Here is a 22730-nt window from a genome sequence, read left to right on the forward strand (position 1 = left end):
CCCCCCCCCCCCCCCCCCCCAATATTGCAGATAAGCAAATGTACTCTGTATGATAGAAACTTTTATATCACAGTATACCTTGAAACATATTGCTGCAACCCTAGTTTGGTTGCCCGCAGATTCTACAAAGTGATATTTTGTACATATTAGCAAGCTGATAGAAGCAGCACCAAAAACAACACCAAATCTTAGTTTTTTTTAATTGTTTAATCACAATGTTATTAATGAACAAAGTCTCAATAACTGCCACCTAGAGTTAGTTCTATGCATTTAACCAGAGTGATTATTGGATATAGTTGTAACTGTTTTTCTTTCAGGTGAGGAAAGTGTGGACAGGACAACAGGAAAAGTCAGAGGCTTCACTAAATATAAACCCGCTCTTAAGTGTGAGGCTGTGAATACTGGAAGGACAAGTGTAACCCCCCAAAATGCAGAAAACATGTAAGTCATCTCAGTGTATTTTCTCAGAGTCAGACAGGATTTATAAAATCAGGCCACGCACAGGGATCGGTTAACATTCACTTTAAACGTTTCTCAAGATGTGTTTTCAAGAATTACTTTGCCGAAACTTCAAAAATAATAAACCCAAAGTAAATTCTCTTTAAGTGCAGTTTCATTTTTGACTTTTAAGTAGGTTGTGAATATATCCAAATGCTACAACAGCTTGGTTATATGTGACACAATTTGATTATTAAATCTAGTATTTCCCTCCCTGGCCCTCCTGTTGCATCAGCGACACTGGCCTGGTATGTGCAGTAGCTTCTTGTTCACTCTCTGATGACATGGTGAATACACCTACTCCCCCTTTAGCACTGATACCAGCTCCCCATTCTCCTTCAGTTCCTTCATTATGTCCAGTCCACCGATCAGGTCTCCTTTCACGTACAGCTGTGGGTAGGTTGGCCAGTTAGAATAGGTCTTGAGCCCCTGACGCACCTCTTCATCCTGCAGAATATCAAAGGTGTCATAATCCACCCCGGTGTCGTTCAAAATCTCCAGTGTCTGCCTGCTGAAGCCGCATTTTGCAGCCTCCTTGTTCCCCTTCATGAACAGCATGACTGGGCTCTGGTTGATGAGAGTCTTCAGACGGTGCTCCATGGTGACAGCCTTCGGGCAGGTGTTCTCCAGCTCTCCAGACTCGGCCAGCTCCTTCACTATGTCCAGTCCTCCCATCAGCTCTCCATTCGCGTACAGCTGAGGGTATGTGGGCCAGTTGGAGTAGGTCTTCAGCCCCTGTCGGACCTCCTCGTCGGACAGGATGTCGAAGCTGCTGAACTGGATGTTGTGCTCCTTCAGCAAGCCCACTATCTGCCTGCTGAAGCCGCAGCGGGGCTCCTGCGGTGAACCCTTCATGAAGAGCATACATGGCGCCGCGTTGATTAGCTTCTTTAGCCGCTGGTTCAGGTCTGTGGTACCGCTTTCCGCAGCTCCGCCCGGACTCCCGGTAACTGCCAAGCGCTGCACCTTCTTATCCAGCTCCGGAGCATTGGCCCCGTCCAAGCGGTCCACCTTCTCCCCTCCCTTGAAGAAAAGGAAAGTCGGTACAGCGGTGATTTCATACTTCTCCGACAACTCAGGCACCGCTTCCGCCTCCAGTTTAACAAACGTGGTGAGCGCGTGTAGTTTAGCCAGCTCGGTCATCACTTCGTTCATTTGGCCGCACTGAGGAGCCCATGCCGCCTGGAAATGCACCACAGTCAGACATTTTCCAGATTTGGCCAAGAAATCTTCAAACTGCTGCTGCGTTGTCGCCTCCACGAGATTCGCCATGTTTCTTTCCTCTGTGTGTGTTCCGGTGTCGCCATTACGTCACATCCGTGCAGCCGGGTAGCTTCTGGCAAGTACCAGAGCTTGTACTAGGAAGTCATTTGCATGTTATTTGATGATAAGGAACAGCTGCATACACTGGATAAGTTGAAAGGATAGTGTGACTTTCAAGGTAAGCACTGAACAACACGCCGCGGTGTTTATGAAAACGAAGTATCTCATCGTCTCTGATATACGCTTGTTTTAACGGTTAGTTTATTTAGCATTAGCTTAGCCTCTTTACCTACGCTAGTTAGCTAGTCAAAGTTAGCTTCGTTGTAAACGTTTGTCTGGTTTACAAGTTTCACTAAGCTAAATCCTGCTAGCAAACCAGTGCTAACTAACGGTAGCTGGCTAACGTTATCCGCAATTACAGATAGCGATGTGTGTCGCTGTTCAAATTGTTTAATAACTACAAAACTCTGTAATACCTGTGCCGCTAACTGGCCTAGCAGGTTACAGCTAACCTATGCTAACTTAACTTAGCTAACGTCCACCGTTATAGCCGATAGTTAGCTACGGTGACATTGTGATGCTAGTTACCTGGCAGGTGAAATTGGCTAGCTGCTTCTTCCCTCTGATTTACTTTTATTTTGAGTTATTTAACTTTACACATGGCTATTTCCTCGATCCCCTAGCAGCTGTTGTATTCGTTGTTATTACCGATAAAAGGGAAGCAACTATTTACGTGTTTTGTCAATACTGAGTCCTTTTATATGTGTTTTTGGTGTTATTCGTGACACTGGTGTCTTGGAGGTGTAACGTAATGATTTGTGGATAAATGTTAGTTGTGTGTTAGGGATGGAAGTAACAATAACTGTCATTATTGATTCATCTGTTAATTTTTTTCAGTGTCAAGAGTGAAGTTTAGACTGTAAAATGTCAGAATGTAGTTAAAAACATTCACCACAACTCCTCAGAGCTCAATGTGTTGTCTTCATACTGTTTGTTTGGTCTGATTATAGTCCAGAGACATTTCATTTAATGTTACAATTCTATAAAAAGAGATAAGAGAAGCAAACCCTAACACTTAAGTAGCTAGAGCCAGTTAATGTTTGAAAAGTTTTCTTTAAAAGTGACTGGAATGATTAATTGATCTGATTTAGAGAGATAGTTTTCTGTGGATCAACTCATCAAGTGATGTATTAATTATCAGCACTGACTCATTGTGTAGGTTTGCAGTGAGACAAATCTAATTACATGCATCAGATTAGTGCCGAAACAACTAATTGGTTTATGAGTGATTCATTAGTCAAGAGAAAATTAATTGACAAAACTAGGGCTGTACCAAATAGTTCAAAATTTTGAAGTTTTATCCATTACAATGACCTTCGATTTCTAAATTAAGATTTGACTGCTGCGCAGATTTTCTTTGTTTTTGCATGTCCACTCATGCTTTGGGTAAACCCAGTATTTCTAAACAGTTGAAGAAAAAGATCTAGCAACAGTAATCTTACTGATATCACACTATTTTTATGATTTGATTTCAGGGGTGGCAGTGTAGGTGGCTGTTGCTTCTGACTTGTCTGATTCAGACAATTCCAATAACTCTATAGCGTTTTAAAGTCCTGATTTGTTAAAAAAAAAAGATGTAATCATTTCCAAAATTTACACCATTTTGTTATCTAATGAAATATTCTGCTTAAGTTCATTTTTTTCTGTCATTTAGCCTTTAAAAACAACTTTTCACTGTGGTCAAAAAATGGTTTGCCCTCAAGTCTGCTGCACACAAAGTGAGGCACACACCAGTTTCAATCGGGTGGTCTGGCAGCAATCTTAGAGCACCATGAATTACATTTATTAATTAAAGAAAGTTCTTTTTTTTTTTTTTTTTTTTAAAGAGTTTGTCATTCAGTCTGAAAAACCACTTATTCTCTTTGTTCAAGGATTGAAAAAGTGTTTTTAAGGTGCTTAAATCATAAAAAAACAACAGCAGACGTTCAGAGCTTCATTCGAAAACCTCAGGAGAAGCTTTAAATGTAAAAAAAACGTTACAGTAGGTGCAGCCTTAAAAAACATTCACTGGTTTCAGCTTCTCATATTTTCTTTTGCCCATTTTGTAAAGGGAATATTTTGGGGTTTTGAACTGTTGGTTGGACAAACAAGCGATTTGAATACACCACCATGATCTTTCAGAAATGACCATTTTCTGATGTTTTACACATTCAATGATTAGTCAGTTAATGGGAAAAACATTAACTGAGAATGAAAAAAAACCCAGTTAGTAGCAGCCTTGCATCAGATTGCTGGCAACTGGCTGTACCAGTTTATCAGTTTGGCCTGACTCTTGACCAGTATTAGCTTATTACTGATGTTCTGGATTGGTGTATATTTGTTATATATTTTATTTTGACATATTTTCTATTATGTCTATTTCATTTTGAGCTGCTGGACAGCTGAATTTCCCTTTGGGGATTAATAAAGTTCTTTCTATTTTTATATGGCAGTGGTTAAATACCAAGAAAAGTCTGTACATAAATTCCAATGATATTTTTTAAGGTCGTTTAGAAACCGCACCTCCACGATAACCCGAAAGCACTGAAGGATTTATTTTTCAACAGTAAAATCCCCTTTGTAGTCTGGTCATAGTTCATTAAAAACAGGTCTTTATCAAAAAGGGTTGCTTGTGTTAAGAAATGAATATCAGCTGATTGGCCTCAGGAATTCAGTATCAGTCAGGCTTTAATAATGCTTTATTTTGTGATACAGGAACACCATGGAGGAACAAACTACAGACATAGAGGTGACCGTGAAAACACTAGACTCCCAAAGCAGAACCTACACTGTTGGTGCTCAGGTAAATTCTTCAGTTCCTTCTTCGAATTCTCATTTTCAGTCAGCCTTTGTGGAAATCTGACTCACCTCTGTTTTGTCTTTTTGTAGTTGACAGTGAAGGAGTTCAAGGAGCACATTGCCCCTTCGGTGGGTATCCCTGTGGACAAACAGAGGCTGATCTATCAGGGCAGAGTCTTACAGGATGAAAGGACTCTGGCAGACTACAGTAAGTAATCAAAGGGTCAATTAAAGCAGTGCAGAGCTTGATTTGATCTTGACTCAAGGGCAATTTTAGTTTTGATTTTGCACTCTTTCTTTTTTGTTATTCTAGGTAAAAATTGTTCTTATTTAATCATTATCATGTGCACATTGATTCTTAACACATGGGCCACATGCATTGAATAGTTAGGAACTGACTTTGAGGGATGCTGTTATTTTTTGTAAGATTTTCTGTTACTTTGGTGTTTTTCCGCTTTCGTGCTTCACCACTGTTGTGTGAGGGATAAAAATGAGTCTGTATTGCAATGCAGCAAAAGTAGTTGGATGTAATTTTTGAGGCCTTCAGCGATGTAGAAAAGCTATACTTTCTGCTGTTTCTCAAAATGAGAGTTTGAAGTCAACACGCCATCATATGTGTAGAGATGTAATTGTAGTTCTCTGTTGTTGTCCCAGATGTGGATGGTAAGGTGATACATCTTGTGGAGCGGGCGCCCCCTCCGCCCTCCCAGCCTGGCTCTGGGTCAGGAGGCACTTCAGCCGACAGTGGACCCTCCTCATCCTCCCAGGGACCATCACAAGTGCCTCCACATGATCGTAACGCTAACAGCTACGTTATGCTTGGCACCTTCAACCTCCCTGTCAACATCATGGACCCCCAGCAGATACAGGTAGGTCTGCTTTATGACTTGTTTAGGGCAGGAATATCACTGATGTCATACATCAAAGTCTGTTTACAGGTTTTAGAGGGCACTATAAAGAAAGAAGTGAAGTCACCAGACTGCTATAGCCCGCTCCTCTTCTCTGTTTGAGGTTTGCAGCTCGCGGTTACAACTAGGGCTGGGGGAAAAATTGTTTCTTAGATGCTTCATGATGCGGATGATTCTGCAATGATTCACAAATGTCAATAATCGATGATGTAAATGTTTGTTCATAACATGATGTTGACGGAACAAAAGTGGCAGAAGTCAAGTGTTCAGTCAGTGTAGCACCCGGACAGTCTACATCACGGACGGGCTAAATTTACCTTGTGCTAATTCATCTTCACAAAAGACAGCGGTTGCAGCTTGTTTTGATTTAATGTCTAAATAATTACATTTGCGAGGCGAACATGACGTATATTGTGAATACTTACTCATGCTATCACCCAGAGACTAACATTAATGAGAGGAGCAACAACCGGCATGTAAACTGGCTGCAGCATTAACCAAATTAAAACACCTCTGTAGTGAAGAACATAACTCTCTGCTCAGTCTGTTTACCTTAAAAATCCTGTGCCTGGCCTGCCCAGTGTCTTGGCTTTCACCAGCACTAATGGAGAGAGAGGCTGCTTGCAGCTTCTCTGCTGGGATAACGTAAATAAGAACACAGCGGCTGTGGTGGAGCACTGTATTATTTCTGTGCTTTTTCTATTTCTGTTTAGATGTCGGTTCAGCAGATGGTGTCTGGCATGGGAGAGAATGCCAGGAATGCCAGAGTCACAACCAGCACCGGGGTAAGATACTGNCCCCCCCCCCCCCCCCTCCCCCTCATGCTATTCTTATACACACAGGAGGCTGTAAGGCGCTTTCAGATTAATTCATTCATTCATCAATGCAGTTAACATTCTAAAATAAAAAGGATGAGGACCATATATTATTGAATAGAAGGTGAATTGCAGACTGTTTCAAGGGAAATCTTACAGTAGGCTATGCAAACACTGGACCCTACGCAGGTGTGTGTATATCCTATATATTTGGATATCTCACAATGGACAAGTGTGAGCATCCGCAGGTGGATACAATCCGACTGGCGCCCCCTGATTCAAAAGTAAGGGTATGGAGGTAGTTTGAAGGGGAAAGGGACCTGGACAAGAGCTACACTCTGTGCAAGTAAAATAACCTGTTTATTTAATTATGGATCGCCAAAAATACAGTCTGCTATATTTTAAAAGAAACATTTTGAACTGTTGCCCTCTGAATCGAAATCAGATCGTGAGGTACCTGGAGATTCCCACCCCTAGTTACAACATAGTACTATCAATAGAACAAATGTACATTGATTCTCTTCGTCTAGGCAAAATGCCTGAACTGTATTAATTAAAGCAGAAAACACAACATTTAAAAATTTCACACTGTAAGCAAATATTTAAAAATATCTTCAGTAATTTTGGCTCTCACAGGAAGAAAATCCTCTGGTTTGTTTTTTATCATGTATTTTATATGCAGCATGTTGCCCAGCCTTAATCATGTTTATTATCATGACTGTCAGATGGTTTGTCATGCATGTTACAGTGTTTCCATAGGTGTATTATTTCTGTGCTTTTTCTATTTCTGTTTAGATGTCGGTTCAGCAGATGGTGTCTGGCATGGGAGAGAATGCCAGGAATGCCAGAGTCACAACCAGCACCGGGGTAAGATACTGTACCTGCTGATATCATACACTGCCACGTGACATTTTCCTGTGTTTTGTTGATTGCCAACTTTTTTTTTTTTTTATATCAGAGCAATGGGTCTGTGAATGTGCACATCGATATGGACCAACCAGTACAGAGCGAGCCTAGGCTGAGGCTGGTGCTGGCTGAGAACCTCCTGAGGGACATCAATGATGTCATCCACAGGATGGAGGTGAGAGCTCAACTTTCAAATTACTCCAGTGGCAAAGCTCCAGAGAAATCACGGCCTTATCAGTAGCAAACCTGCTGTCTTTTTCCAGGGTCGGCCGAGCGACTCCGGCCAAACAGAAACAACTTCTGCTGCTGCTCCCCCTCCACCCTCATCTTCATCTACCACCTCCACTCCCTCCCCGTCTGCCCAGCCGATGGACACTTCCCCACCTCCATCAACTCCCCCACCTCCACCCACCTCCTCAGCACAATCTGAGGGACCAACACCCCAACCTGGACCCAAGTGAGACATCCACTCTTTCACCGACACAGATTGTTACATATGCCACATACTTTTGATTCCTTTTTTTTTTTACTCCACACCTTTTTTAAGTCAGGTGAATTTTAAAAGAATGTGAAATCATTAAGCATAGAATCAGATAATTTTTAATTTTATTGAAACTATTGTGTAAATTGATCTGTCTACCTGTCAGTTGCATATCTTTCTCTGTATCTTTCTATCTATATACTTAGTGATTCTGTATGTTTGTGTTGACCTGCTTTGTTATCATTTCTTGTGCTTGATCGTCATCAAATTAGCCCCTCTTTCTTCCCCTAGCCATCCCAGCCCAGCAGAGTTGGCGGAGATGCTGTCTGAGCTGCGGAGGGTGGAAGAGAGACTGCAGCCCTTCATTCAGAGAGCTCACACCATCCTGGAGACAGCCACTACCGCAGAATACAACAATAATACAGTAGGATTCAAGCAGCCAAATAATAATTTACTGGTGATCTGTAGTACATTTCTGGGAAAGTTGCTGTTTTTGTTAAAACAATTGAATGCTTCCGTAAAAATGATGGACTAAATCATCAGTTCTTGACTTACTTTCAATGTTGTGATGATACTGATAGCGCAACTTATACTACCACTTCAATTTATGGTATCTTTAAAAAGAAGAGTTTGGCATTCTTTTATGGCACAATAAATTCCTAGAGGCTCTGCAGTGGTCCTGACCAAGAAATACTTTGACACATAACCCTTGTAAAACAGACAATTATTTTTATTTTTGTAGATTAAACTGTCAGATACATGTTTTTAAAGGCGCTTGTTGGCAGATTTTGTTAGAGTTGGACAGAGCCAGGCTAGCTGTTTTCACTTAGCTATGTTTTCTGTACAGGAACGAGAATGGTATCAGTCTTCTCATCAAACTGTTCAAAAAGCAAATAGACAAAACCCTGTGTATTTAAAGGTCCAGCGTGTAGGATTTAGGGGCATCTGTTGGCAGAAATTGTATATAATATATGCACAACTATTTTCATGAGTTTAAAATCACCTGAAAATAAGAATTGTTGTGTTTTTGTTACCTTAGAACAGGGTTGGAAATGAGCACCAGCAACTAGCCAAATGCTGGTAAAATATGCAAGTGGCTGCAAGATTTGCTTCACTTACTAGCCAAAACAAACAACGGTAATATATTGTGTGGCTGGTAGATTTTGGAATCCACCAGCGTTAGGGGAACAAGAAGTTAATTTCCAACCCTGCTTTAGAATGAACCTCATATCTACATACGGAGCAGATTGAATCTACAGTCGCCCAGAACAGACAAACCAAACACTGGCTCTAGATAAGGCCATTCCCATTTTCGTGTTTTCACATTGACCACTGTAGTTCTCCTACACACTTTGCACACGGGAGAAGTTTAAGTTCTGCAACCTCAGCATTAGATGCCACTAAATCCTAAAAACTAGTCCTTGAATACAAATTACTGTAAATAGATGTTGTTCAAAAAACAATTGCCTAAGCTGTTTTTTTTCTGCAATAGGAGAGAGAGGAGGACCAGCGCACTCTCATCCTGACGTGGGAGTGTCTCCGGCTGCTCGGTAACGCCCTTGTGGCCCTCAGTGACCTGCGGTTGAACCTCATGAGCCCTGTGCCCCGCCACCTGCATGTGGTCCGGCCATTTTCCCACTATGCCACCCCCGTCACTCTGCCTGGAGCTGTGCACCACCACATCCCTGTGCAAGTAAGTGAATCAAGCATATTTTAAAGGAAAGATGTAAAAAACCTTTTAATGTATTTGGACTGATTGTTCTTGCACCTTCCTCAACAGATGAACATGGGCGCCACAGTGACTGTTGCAGCCAATAGCACAGAAGGACAAGCCCCGCCCACCCAGCCGGCCAGCCAGTCGGAGCAGGCAGGTCAGGGACAGACCTCCCCCTCACAGACTTCCCCCTCCAATCAGCAGGCTGGACAGGGACAGGCTGGCCCCCGGGTCATCAGGATCAGCCACCAGGCAGTACCGGTGGTCATGATGCAGATGAACACGGACGGTGTGTTGTCCCCTACCCGCCACTGATTGAATGCTCCACTGCATCAAAGCTGTTTGTGTGTCATATTGCTGGGCAGCAGTGTGTGAGGAGTTAAATGATCGCTAATACCACATGTCTGCAGCCTCCATACACTGCTGCCACAATCAGAGTGATCTGAAGAAAGATTTTTTTGTCACAGTATGTGTTGAATGTTGGCTTGTTGCTGCAAATGCACTTCTGTCTCTTATTTACAGACAGGTACTTTAATAATTTTACAATGGAGTTCAAAGTAGTTGTGTGTTGTTTTTGTGCGTGTGCAGGCCCAGGTGCAAACCCTGCTACAGCTGGACAGCAAATGCCCGGACAACCAGGTAAAAGCCAAGTTATATCTCATTTGGTGTACTACGTTTTACATACCACAGTCTAGTCATGTAAAAACCCTCCAAAAGTCCATGTTTTCTTTTTTCCAACTCTCAGACAGGGTCAACAAAATACCTGATGTTGATCTGGAATCTCTCTAAAAACGTTATATTTTCTGCTGAAAACAGAAGTAAAACATTAGGGGTGCTGTCTTAAATAGACTAAGAATTTTCAACTGTCAACTAATGGCCCTAAATAACGACTATTGGTCGATGAGACCAGTAGACGTTATTTAGGGCCATTAGTCGACTAGTTGCCTGCATGTTTACGATAATTATTTAATTATTAAATGATATATTTCTGGCGGGGCAACACAATGGTTTGAGTTGAAGGTGTGAGAAAGAATAGTATCAGTAACATTGTTAACACTGTGCTACATTACAGAGAAATACAAAACCGTACTAATGAACCTTCATTAATATAGGCCTATATTTTATCTACAAGTGCACGTCACACACTGAGCGTGCCGCCTGTTAATGACGCTGTGGGCTAATGGGCATGTAGCTACTTCCATGTTTCTGATGATACGTCATGTTTGTAGTCAACCAATGAAGATGAGTTTACATATCACCTTGGGTTCGTCCTTCACCTTCTCAAAATGATCCTACACTTTGGATTTCCTGCCCGACATGTTATTAACTAGCCTGTGGAATAACCGCAGGTACCAGCACTGGAAACTCAGGTTCAGACTCTGAGCGCTACTTTTGTGCCTTTTTTGTTTCAAGCTTTCAAGACAAGGCAGCCGGTTGTGTCTGAGGTTGTTAAGCAACCTCAACAAGCATCGCATAGCCTATTTACCTAAAATCCTGAGTGCAGAGCTGATCTTCTTCCAGGAGCTGTTTATAAGTGTGTAGGCCTATTGTCTGTGGGACAGATGTAAAGCTCTGGGTAGCCCTGCACTAACATGACCAACTTTTCCGTTTTATCAGACTGAATAGTTACAGAAGAAGGGAAAGATATCTGTCGGCTGTGATTGGTTTGTAACCTGACTCCTGTGTGACTGCTGAGCGTGGCCTCTTCCTGTGTCTGTCCTTTCAAATTCAGTCATTGCAGTCCCAGAATTAGCTGCAGAGTCAGTGTGTCTCACTTTCGCGCTGCCCTTGAGGCCAAAATTGCTACACTGCATCAAAACGTCCCAAACACTTTGTGAAGATGTCACTGACAGATACAGGCAATTGTGGACTCAGACCAGTCTGTCTGAGTAAGACAGGCAGCTGCTCTGGGGAAGAGATGCTTTACTGGTCAGATTCTGAGATCATTTTATCGTCTACCTTCTGTTTGTAAGGGGTAAATTTACAGCTCACTGCTGCCTAATATGATATAGTCTCTGGCTTATGCTTGATATCTGGTGTCAGCAAAAAAATGTTGCACATTTTCAAAACTGTCGTTTGCGTAGTTAGAAGCATGTATTGGCTCGGAAGGCTAATTTGGCTTGTTTACCATATTACCTGACATCCCACCAAAGTTGGCAGTTGAATAACATTCTAGGTTGAGAACTGCCCTTAAATCATGTTATTCTAATTCCCCGGTTTCTGCTCTCCCCTTCAGGTGCCCTCCCCCCTGACTTTATGCGGAATCTCATGCAACAGATCAGCCAGTATGCTGCTGCTGTAGCTACTAGCGCCGCCACCGCCACTGCTACTGGCCAACCAGTCCCACCCCAGCCCACTCCTCCAGGCTACAGCTCCACAGCCAACTCCTCAACCACCACCACAGGTCCCAACACACCCACCACCACCCCTACAGCCCCCCCACCACCTCCCCATACTGGCCCACAGCCCCAGGCCAGGGTAGTGTTCACTCGACCCCCATTTGCACCCAACATGCCCCCTCCAGCCTTTGGCACTCGGGGAACCACCATCAACGTTAGGGCTGCCATGCCGGGCCAGCAGCCTGGACAGGTGGGGATAATGTTTTCTGATTTTGGTTCCTCTTTTTGAGGCTGATTTTCAACATTTGAGACTTATTGAAAAATCTTGCTCCACAGGCATTCAACCCTGCTGCTCTTAATCAGATGATTAGTGGACTGGTTGGACAGCTTTTGTTGCCAGGACAGATGGGTAAGCGTTTCCGGTTGTCAAATTTAGATTTGGACTTCATGAGCAACATTTTTGTGTTATTATGTTAGCTTAAAGTATAGCAAGATTGTTTCAGGATTGCTGTCAATCAGTGATATTTCAATCTGTTTTTTTTTTTTTTTACAGCTGGTCAAACAGTCACATCCTCCTCCTCCACATCCACATCCTCCTCCTCCTCATTTTCCTCCTCCTCTCAAACCTCCTCAGCCTCCTCCTCCTTTTCTTTCTCCAATTCGGGCCCAACACCTCCGCCCACAGCAAACACTACTAGTCCACCGAGCCAATCTGACACCAACACTGGTGAACCTCAGTCTCAGGAGATGCCCCCAGACCTCGGCCAGCTTCTGGGTTCTCTCCTGGGGGCCGGCGTGGGCTCTGTTGGGGCCCCTTCAATTACTGTCACCACATCTGGCGTCCCAGCCTTCATCCAGGGAGTGACTGAGTTCATGCAGCAGGTCAGTGGTTGAATGTGCGACTTGACAGTTAGTAGAAACTTCATTTGCGTACCATTTCTTTAGTGCTAGACTTCCTGCACACAGACGATGTGAAAGGAGTTCATCAGTCAAATCAAATTCTAAATCTTTTAATTCATTGAATAGATCTTTAAAGAGTTAATGTATTTGAAACACTGCAATGTTTAAAAATGTCTTACAGCTGCTCAGTGCTGATATACATCATCTACAATAAGAGTAACAGGTTGTTGTCGTCGTCGTCGCTGTTCTACTCCGGTGAAAACATCATTCAATAGGGGAGAGAAAATTGCTATTCCAGCATTGGTAACAACTGCCTACATTGCAAAGCAACCCAAAAAAAGAGGACGGAGTTATCAAAAAGAGAGCCTGACAATAAACAAAACAATATATGTGTCAGTATTGGGGAAGCAATTCAGAGATGAGGAGAAAATGTTGCCAATAGTTTAGTTAACTGAAGGATCATGGCTACAACTTCAAGTCCGCTAGCTACGTTAGCAACAGCCTCAAATCACAGTGTGTCCTCCACCTCACTTCCTGCCTCTACAAACAGCTTGCTGGGTCTAGAGCGGGCATCAGCTCTGGAAACAGACGCCCAGTCAGCAGCAGCAGCAACTTGAATCCAACCAGTGCAAACTCCATCTCTGGGGAACCAGACAGCCCCAACTCCCTGCCACGTCAGCAAACTTTCTGTTGCTGCTGTAACACAGGTTAGAGCCAGTGCTTCTGTTGGCCACCAGCCCACTGTGACACCTGGTGCTGGGGGAGTTTGTGCTGGCCAAAGTTGAGCCACTTTGGCTGCCGATTGAAGGTCTGTTTCCCAAGCTAGTCCCCGTTCCCCTCCAGGGGAAGCAGTTCACAGCGATGGGGAGACCGTGGGGTGGATAGCTAGCTAATTCTTGTCTAACTTGTGGTCTGATAAACTGAGAGCGAGAGTGGAGCAAGAACAGGTTGAGGAAATGCTCTGTGGGCAATTCTACAATGAAACAAGATTAAAGAAAACAATGTATGGGAAACACTGGGTTACTGTATGAAGCGTGAGCATATGTCTGTGGTTGTTTTGTGGGAGGGGCTTGGGATGGAGAGGGAAGAGCAGAGGTAGAGGGTCTGTTTTCAGATTCAGCTTCCCAGATTTACCCTAGCTTAAACAGTATCTTAGGGAGGAACGTAGTGAAGGATGGTGACTCGTTGTGTGTGTAACTGCTGTACTTTTTTTGTACTAACTGAACTTGGTCTTTTGCACCGGTTATTGGGAAGTTTCGAGTACCAAAAGCTGGCATTGCTTTCTCATATTTGTGCTCTTCTTTGACTTACTCTTTGATGAGACAGTTTCTGATTGAAATAATAATTCTGCCAATTTCTGTATTTCATTTAGTTTCATGAGACTGCTTGTGTCTGGACAACTTTTAATATTCAGAAAATTTTGTAACTTTGGAAAACCGTATCACATGTTAATATGCATCTCATTGGCCCAAGTATAGAGACATTTAAAGGCCATAGTCATCGCTATGTGTCCCACTAGAGGGCAGACAGGCTGACAGTGAGTTGTGCTTTCCATTTAAAGGAATCATTCGCATTTCAAGTAAAGCAACATAATGTTAACAAATCCTTGTTTCCATTTAATTTCTAGGCCCAGCCCATCTTCTCTCCACCCCCACCTCCCTCTGGTACCACTCCTGCTCCTGCTGCTGGGCCCACCCCCATGCCCAACCCCCCTACTGGAGCCGAAGCCCTCAACCCAGAGCTGTTCACAGGCATCGTCCGTGGTGTCCTGAGCACCATGATGGGCTCTCTGGGTCAGGCCCAGAACGACACTGAGAGCATTGCCCAGTTCATGCAGAGACTGTCCCAGGCGACCAACATCTTCATCAGTCCTGAGGATCCCACTGGTAAAGAACCAACACACATGTATATTATGTTGTCAGTGCAGCCGCTGTGGGTAACAGATTACAGTGTCATTCAGTCAAGCAACATATCAGACAATGATTTATCTAAAAATTTCTTCTTGTTGTAATGTGGTTTGCAGGGTTTTTTGGAGAGCTGCTGATGTTGGTGTGCCAGACGTTCACCATGTCAGACCTGGTGATGCTGCTTCATGGCCAGCACCAGCCCCTTGGCCGCATCCAGCCTCAGCTGTCCCAGTTCTTCAACCAGAACTACCTCAACGGCAGAGAGCCCACTGATGAGAACATTGCTGTCAGTACCACTTGAATTATTTTTCCTTTTCATTGTTGTTGTTCACTACAGATCTTTAAATACTTAAGCACAGTTAAAAGTAGAAAGAGCTCATGTACTCTCCATTATTGGTGCCATGTTTGATGGTTTGTCTTTTTTATTCTTTTGAGTAACTGACCAATAACAGTTTTTGTCATCTTCTTCTTGTATGTGTCGTCATTCTCTGGTTTTTCCTCATGTTCTCTGTTTCCGTCCCCCAGGCTGCAGCTGACGGTCTTGTCAACGAACTGGAGGAGTACATCAGTGAGAGCTTTGTAAGTCCTTATGTCAGCTCCTCGTCTAGTGTCTTAAATTAAATTTTATACATATTAAGCCTTAAAAGTCATTAAATATTCTAAAATTTGAATTTCTCCAGTCTTAATTGCCACAAACATTTGATTCATTTAATTTATCCATCTTTTAATTTATTGTTGTCAAAATAAGTCAAGGCAAATGTAAAGTAACCTCACTGAATAACAACCATATTCATATTCAAACCTTCCCCTGCACAGGACCGCATAGATACAACTTACTTTTAATCTTACCTGCAATGCTTGAATAAGGAAAAAGATGACTTGTCCAAAAATCTGTCATAACTTTGGTTAAAAATGATCTTTAAAAGGTCTTTAAATGCCCTAAATTAAAGTGTGATACCTATTGACACCCTAAAAACGGTATATAACTAAATGTAGGGCTGTTCAGAGTAGGGTTTCAGTAGTTTTCCAGTGTCAAGGTGTACCATGTTATCGAAAAATTTGATGGATATCATACTGTGGACATTTGCTTATCTACGGTAATGAAAAAGAAATGTAACCAGAAGAATCTCACCTATATTTTAGTTAGTTTCAGTCGTTATTTTACCTCCATTAAAGAAAATTGTTTGGTTTCAGTTATAGTAATAAAGTATTTGTTTAACTAAAAACCAAAACTCTGGGGCGCCGGTGGCTTAGTGGTAGAGCAGGCACCCCATGTACAAGGCTGTTGCCGCAGCGGCACGGGTTCGACTCCAACCTGTGGCCCTTTGCTGCATGTCACTCCCTCCCTCTCTCCCCCCCTCACACTCATCTGTCCTATCGATTAAAGGCTTGAAAATGCCCAAAAAAAATCTTTAAAAAAAACAAAAAAAAAACTCTGTTTTTAGTCCTTTAAGTGTTCTTGTAACTGATAATAAAGATACCCTCAAACTGTGATACAGATGGTTGTTGTACTTGACAATCTCATACTGTTGCAACCCTTGCTCCGAATCGACTCGCATTATGTCAGCTGAATCATTTCACTTTCAGACAGTGTTCAAATCTGATGTTCTCACATCACAAATGAATAAAGGCATCAAAACATTGGTAAAACATGCGGCTAAAGAACGCTGATAACAGGAGTTCAGTGTGGGGACTGATTCATATATTTCTCATATTTGTAGTTAAGGTATATAAAGGAATGAGTCGCCTCTAAAAAATCCTGATTGTTGAAGTGCTGAATGTATTGACGACACCCCTTTCTCAACTCCCACAGAGAGAGTCTTCAGTCACAGTGTTGGAGGGCGTTGACGTAACTCAGACCAACATGTCCTTCTTCAGACAGCAGCTGACGCACATTGCTACACACATTCTGCGCTGCACTGGTAAACTTTTAACAACAGTATAAATCAGTGGGTGTAGATGAAGGGTTTGTGTGGATGTTTTTGTTCAGGTTTATCCTCTGTGTATAGAGTTTAGGTTGCAGCACTAGAGCTAATCATAATTAATTATTTATCAGGAGGTGAAGAAATAACTTAAAAATGTTTCATTTCACTGTCCCTGCAGGAGCTGTGTTTGTGTTGGACTTTTTTTGCTAAACAATATAGCAAAACAAATAATAATATCAATATTTTTTCTCATCCAGATGAGTCATTTGGGCCCCGGCTGCTACAGATGTGCAACCAGGCACTGTTTGAGTGTCTCGCCCTCAACCTGCACTGCCTGAGAGGAGATCAGAGAGCTCTGACTGCAGTCATCAACCACCGAATAGTCAGTATACAATCTCTTATCCAGTCAGTCGCTGTTTGTTTCTGCTACAGTAGGTTTCTACAGGCAGTAGAGTCCAGGTGAAACTGAATTTAACATTTTAGGAAAAGGATATAAGGTTTAGTGGTTTGTGCAAATGCAAACACGAGCTTGAGTGGCACACTTGAGTACTTGTGGCAGGAAATGCCAAAAAAAACCTACAAGCCAACAAAGTCTCAGTCATGACATTGTTGAGCTGTTGAACCCTTTATGGAAGGAGAGGGGAAATATGTAAATACTTGTTCCTGACTAACTTTCAAATATTGCAGCAAGTGAAGTCGGAGGAGCTTTGCTTTAATCACAAATTCGCTATTTTGCCTTTCAGAAAAAACTAATTTCATTTAGACTATACTGCCTTTACCTTTTACTTGTTTACATGTCCACTGTTTATCGATCCTGTCCCTCCATTTCATTCACATTAGTGAGGTCATCACTCAAACCATGCAGCTTTTTCAAGAACCGCTCATTCAAACAACTTCACACTCGACTCTGCACTACCTTTGGTTGTACACGAGTCATTTACTAACAGCTAGCTATTTAGGACCAGGCTATTTCCAGGAACAAAAGCATTTATTTTGAAAGTTGCATAGGTTTTCTCCAGTGTAACATCTGCAGTCTCTATTTCTTCAGCTGTTCTTGAATGTACTGTGGGAGTGACAGAGGGTGAGCTGTACCCAGCATGCCATTGGGCAGAGTAGCAGTTATTAGGGGTCCCTTGTCAATATGCTACACAGTGACAATGATAGCAATACACCCACCAAGTGTGAAGTTGATTGGATGAACAGTTGTTGAGAATACTGAAGGACAGACAAGCAATCAGAGACTTGTAAATATTTTAAACCGTGGTGTTGCCGACAAGTTTGTACAGAAAACAGTCATTTTACAGCCAGTACGACTAAAACTAAATAAGTTATTAAAATGTACAAAATTTCATACATGTCATGGATAATCAAAGTGAACTTTATTGTTCTCTGCGGTGATGACATTACATTGTAGATTTTAAAGCACTCAGTACAGAATGACAACATTACAGGCTGTAGAGACTGCAGAGGTCAACTACTGTATCCTTGAAATGTTTTTGTGATGCTAGAATAGTCACAGGAGATGAAGATTTGATGCAAAAGCAACTAAAAAACAAACAAACACAATTTTGAAAACAGTTGCACCTGCAAACTAAAAGCTGTGTTTCCTCTCTTGCTGTTCAGCGGAGGATGTCAAGTGACATCAGCCCCAGCCTGGAAAACTGGATGACCAGCATGATGACGATGAGGCTGCAGGTGATTCTGGAGCACATCCCCATCACACAGGATCAGATCCAGAACTACATAGTTTACACACAGGTAACAGACCAGCTGCAAGTTTTTGTGGCCTTTTCATTTGCATTTGTTTAACATTTCAGCTCAGTCAATATGGTTCCCTCCCAAGACATGGATGAACACATGTTGGCAGTTTGAGGAAATCAAACCTGCAAGCCTCATTTACATGACGTAGCCTCTCAGTTACTCTCAGGAATATAAAATCTTTGTTTCCCCAAATTTTGTCTGCATAACTGTAGACTTAAGTTTTATTTTCCTGAATTTTACATTTGAATATTGTATAACTTTTCTACAGGACAGAATGCTCATGCAACATGTGACATGCAGAGAAAGAAGCAGTCCCTCTTATCTGATGGCTGTTGCATATCCGGTTACCTTGGACAGCACGTCTGAAATGGCTAATAAATATTAAATGACATTCTTTCACAGAGAGATCAGTCTTCTGCAGCTGGCACACAAGAGCCCGAACGAGCACAAAGTGCAACGGTAAGCATTGTGTGTTTTTAATGTCCTTTTCAGATGAACTCAGTTTGACATTTTAGGCACTGCTCTGCCTTTTTAGCTCCCTCATGTCATTGTTCTCCACTTCCAAAGATCGGGGACACCCTCTCGCCAGCTGCAGCCACCACAGCAGAGGAGGCCATGTCGGTGTCCCACGACACGAGGGCGTCGCCACGCGAAACAAGGGTGTTGCCTGGAGACCTGGGAGCCTCGGGAGGTGCTGCACCGTTAGGTGGCGACATGGCAGCAGCAGGAGCCGAGGGAGGGAGCGAGGAGTCTGCGCGAGAGTCAGAGGCCTGGGCAGCTGCTGTTCCCCCTGTAAGAGCCCACACAGTTTGTTTGAAATTGATCTTATCATTGTTTGTTGAGGGAAGGGTTTTCATGACTACACATGCTCTAGTTTAGCACCGCCCTGCGTCACATTTAGTGTCCTCATTTCTCTGAATAGTCCAGTGAACAAACTGTCAACAGATTCCTCTGTAAAGAACTTCCTCTTTTAGAAGTCTGTGGATTATCCAGAGTGATTGGGACGTTGCTTCTGGAAAGACACATTGATGGTTTGAATTTAAATTTTACTGCAGTGAGCTCCACAAATTAGATCTTTATTGGAGTGATTTTATGATCTTCTCACTAGTGCTTTACAGGATAGTTTACAAGTCTGTCTTCAAACAATACTCACATGTCCATATGTACATTAAAACCTTTTTTTACTGTAACTTTGTCCATACTGGATGTTGAGGTCCATACCTAACACAACTCCAGTGTAAGATACAGTGAATTTGCATTTTAAAGCTGTAGTTGGTAACTTTTATTTAAAAAGTTTTTTCATATTTGCCCAAACTGTCACCATATCCACACAGCACTAAATGAGACAGATAATCTGCGAAACATGATATTCCTCTGCCTTCTCTATGGTCTTACAGTGCTTCCAGTGGCCTTACTGCATGTGACTGAAAAGAATCAGAGTCGAGGAGTCTCTAACACAGCTGTCCATCATGTCAACCACTGCTCTAGGCAGCGCTAATCAAATATGAATCAAGATTCTGTTACTGCATTGCCTCTTTCTCCCCTCAGATGTTTTCAGAAACCTGTTTAAGTGCACTGTTTAGCGGTAAAATGAGAGTTTGCTCCGGCTGGTGGGCAGCGCTTTGTACTTTAGTCGACTACCTCCAGCATGGCAGGCAGGTCATGAAGTTTCTCATTTCACAGCTTTTCATTTTAGCGGCGCTGCCTAGTTTGACCGCAGTTCATGAGCAGTGATTGACATAACTGCCTGCTGCGTTTGAGTCGGCTCTGATTGGTTGTTCTCAATGCGGTCTGGTAAATGCTGTAAGAGGCAGTAGGAAGAGGAGGAGAGTCGTGATTTGTTTCAAAGTACTTTTTTCAAAATATAGTGACAGTTTCAGCAAATATGACACAAAGTTATTACCATAAAAGTTACTGACTGTAGCTTTGAAGAGATTTTAGAGGGGTCTTATTTTTTCAAGTGGGACTGTATGAAGCAGTATTACCACAAAAGCTAAGCAATGAATATCAGTCTTAGTGTTCACTATTTTAAGAATATTTTCACAGCTTTACCTTGCCATCAGACAGCTCCTTTCATTTGGCACTACAGTGTTTCAACTGTAGAACTGTACTTCTATGCATGTCTCTCTTTTCTGGCCAGTTCAGTCTCCCTCTGCACAAGTTCTTCTTAGTCTTACTTAATGTTTTTATTACAGAATTCCCTTATGTGTGTTCTCCTACTTTGAGTTTTGTTATAAGACAGACTTAAAAACATGAACTTATCCTGTAAAAGGCACTGCTGGTAACTCAACATCCCTCTCCATTGACTGTATGTATTGTAGGAGTGGGTGCCCATCATCAGGTGTGACATGATAACCCAGAGGAAGATGAAGGCTCAGCCTCCGTTGTCTGACGCGTACCTGCATGGCATGCCGGCTAAACGCAGGAAGGTAATCAGAGCAGTTGTAACTTTACTTAATATGTTTGAATGTCACTTGTCCTTACCTTCTTTAAGGTGTCTGTGCGTGTGTTTTCAGACAGGGCTGAGTGGTGGAAGCCTCCTCTCCCTCTCTGATGCTGTGAGTCAAGCAGCCAGGACAGCAGGAGTGAAGCCCATCACTTCTCCTGAGAGGTTACAAGACGACCTGGAGGCCCAGGAGGTGAAGGAGGCGTATGCAGAACAGGTAATTAAACCTTACATGTATATTAAAACAAACCAGAGACAAACTGCATATCATTCAGGGACATCATGACCACCATTGAAAGTGACAACTAAGATGAGCTTTAAATTTCTTTTAAACTTTGAAAACATTTATCTTTGACCTGAGAAACTTAGTGTACTTGTATGTTCAAGCAGTTTTTCAATTTAATACACATTCCCAGAATCTTTGCTTTAATAAAGGTAGAGGTAAGTGTAGAAATATAACAGTTAGCCTGTGTTGCACCAACAAGAATTTACTCAGTCTAAAATTACTTCTAATCAGAGTTTAAAATAAGTAAATCCAGATTTCAATTATGCGGAGCTTTGCTGCACAATAACAAACAAATCTCAGTTTAGTAAGTTTAAAGGTGAACCAAAATTAATTAGAGTTTAAATAATATGTAGATACTTGCTTACTCAAATTGAAATAAACAAACTTACATATTAATTTGTGTACTGTCGGGACCTTGTAAGATTTGATGATGATTTAAAGTTAAACTACGATTTAATCTGGTTTAAAAATGAACCATTGTAGGGCGTCGGTGGCTTAGTGGTAGAGTAGGCAACCCATGTACAAGGCTGTTGCCGCAGCGGCCCGGGTTCGACTCCAGCCTGTGGCCCTTTGCTGCATGTCACTCCCTCTCTCTCTCCCCCTTTCACACTTGTCTGTCCTATCCATTAAAGGCTAAAAATGCCCAAAAAAATATCTTTAAAAAAAAAAGAAAAAAAATGAACCATTGTTATTCAGCCAAAAAATACCTACGAAAATGTGCAGTTAAAGGCAGAATAATTAAAATAATAAGGTGCAGATTTGTATGAAGTGTAATATTAAATTATAAGAATAGGGAGAAGACAATATTTGACACCTGTTAAACAGTTTCAACAAACCATGTACGTTATAACCTTCATTAATTTTAGCTCAGTGTACCTAATAAAATGGCAGCTGAGTGTATGATATAATATTAAATTGAGACATTTAAAAAAAACTATTAAATTAATTGCATTTAAATAATTATAAAACTATAATTACATTAGTCAGTGAATAACTAATTCCTCATGCTGTCATTGAATAACGAATGAACAATTAAAACCTGAAATGAAATAACTGTGCTGTGGGTTTGACATTTAATTTAGTAGCATGCAATACCTTATACATGTCTAAATTAAATCTATAACAAAGAAGGAACTGTAAAGGTTAAAGTTTTTGATGTGTTCTTTTTTTACCTGAGATTCCGGACTTTTGTCCATGTCGGGATACTTTTATCTTCTGTGATCTCATTGGTCAGAGGTCAGGGTGTTGACAGGCTGTGATCCAATCCTTTGAACATAACCTGCTTTGCTGAAGGTTAGCTGTTTAGCATCTGTTACCATGGTGATTTATCCCTGTAAAAAGAGAACCAGCTCTGTAGTACTGAAAACACAGGCTCAACTCTGACGTTACCTCACTAACTCCAAATCCTGCTTCGTAGTAAGGGTGGCCTCTTTTTTTTTCAAGCGTACGACGGAAATGGTGTTTGTTAAAGACAGCGAAAAACCTAAAATATTGAATAAATAGACGTTAGATTGTTGTGAGGTAAACCCTGTCCTTATCTAAACATATACAGTGAGCCACACAACACACTGTTGAGTGAGGGTCTCCTCCACAGCTGTATTTTCAGTTATGAGTTAGAAATGTCAGTGAATTTTACTGATCATACATTTGTCCTCTCAGGTTAAAGCAGACATCAAGAAACGAGTGAGAGAAGACCCGGATTTCAACCCTCAGCAGTTCCCCAATGGACACAGAGCCTTCTCA

At 42.0% G+C, this 22730-nt stretch overlaps 2 protein-coding genes across 2 annotated transcripts; one reads left to right on the forward strand and one right to left on the reverse strand.

Annotated features, from left to right (window-relative positions):
* Window positions 1-14: 14 nt before the first annotated feature.
* Window positions 15-1815, reverse strand: glrx3 (glutaredoxin 3). The gene has a single exon (XM_050045989.1). The coding sequence runs from the start codon at window positions 1768-1770 to the stop codon at window positions 796-798; it is 975 nt and encodes a 324-aa protein (XP_049901946.1). The 5' UTR covers window positions 1771-1815; the 3' UTR covers window positions 15-795.
* On the forward strand, window positions 1801-22727 carry LOC126392468 (large proline-rich protein BAG6-like; the record flags this gene model as incomplete). The annotated part of the gene is made up of 25 exons (XM_050047879.1): window positions 1801-1939; window positions 4516-4603; window positions 4690-4807; window positions 5254-5468; window positions 7118-7189; window positions 7281-7403; window positions 7492-7685; window positions 8001-8133; window positions 9202-9402; window positions 9490-9712; window positions 10012-10062; window positions 11660-12012; window positions 12099-12171; window positions 12316-12644; window positions 14290-14548; window positions 14686-14855; window positions 15095-15148; window positions 16383-16491; window positions 16752-16876; window positions 18118-18252; window positions 18658-18714; window positions 18823-19047; window positions 20577-20684; window positions 20772-20918; window positions 22647-22727. Coding segments are annotated over exons 2-25 (3636 nt in total), but the record flags the coding sequence as incomplete, so codon positions are not given.
* Window positions 22728-22730: the final 3 nt, after the last annotated feature.

This window comes from Epinephelus moara, chromosome 6 (assembly GCF_006386435.1).
Source record: "Epinephelus moara isolate mb chromosome 6, YSFRI_EMoa_1.0, whole genome shotgun sequence".
Taxonomy (NCBI): domain Eukaryota; kingdom Metazoa; phylum Chordata; class Actinopteri; order Perciformes; family Serranidae; genus Epinephelus; species Epinephelus moara.

Coding starts and splice junctions, on each gene's coding strand:
- glrx3 (XM_050045989.1), bottom strand. CDS start 1,770: ATGGCGAATCTCGTGGAGGCGACAACGCAGCAGCAGTTTGAAGATTTC.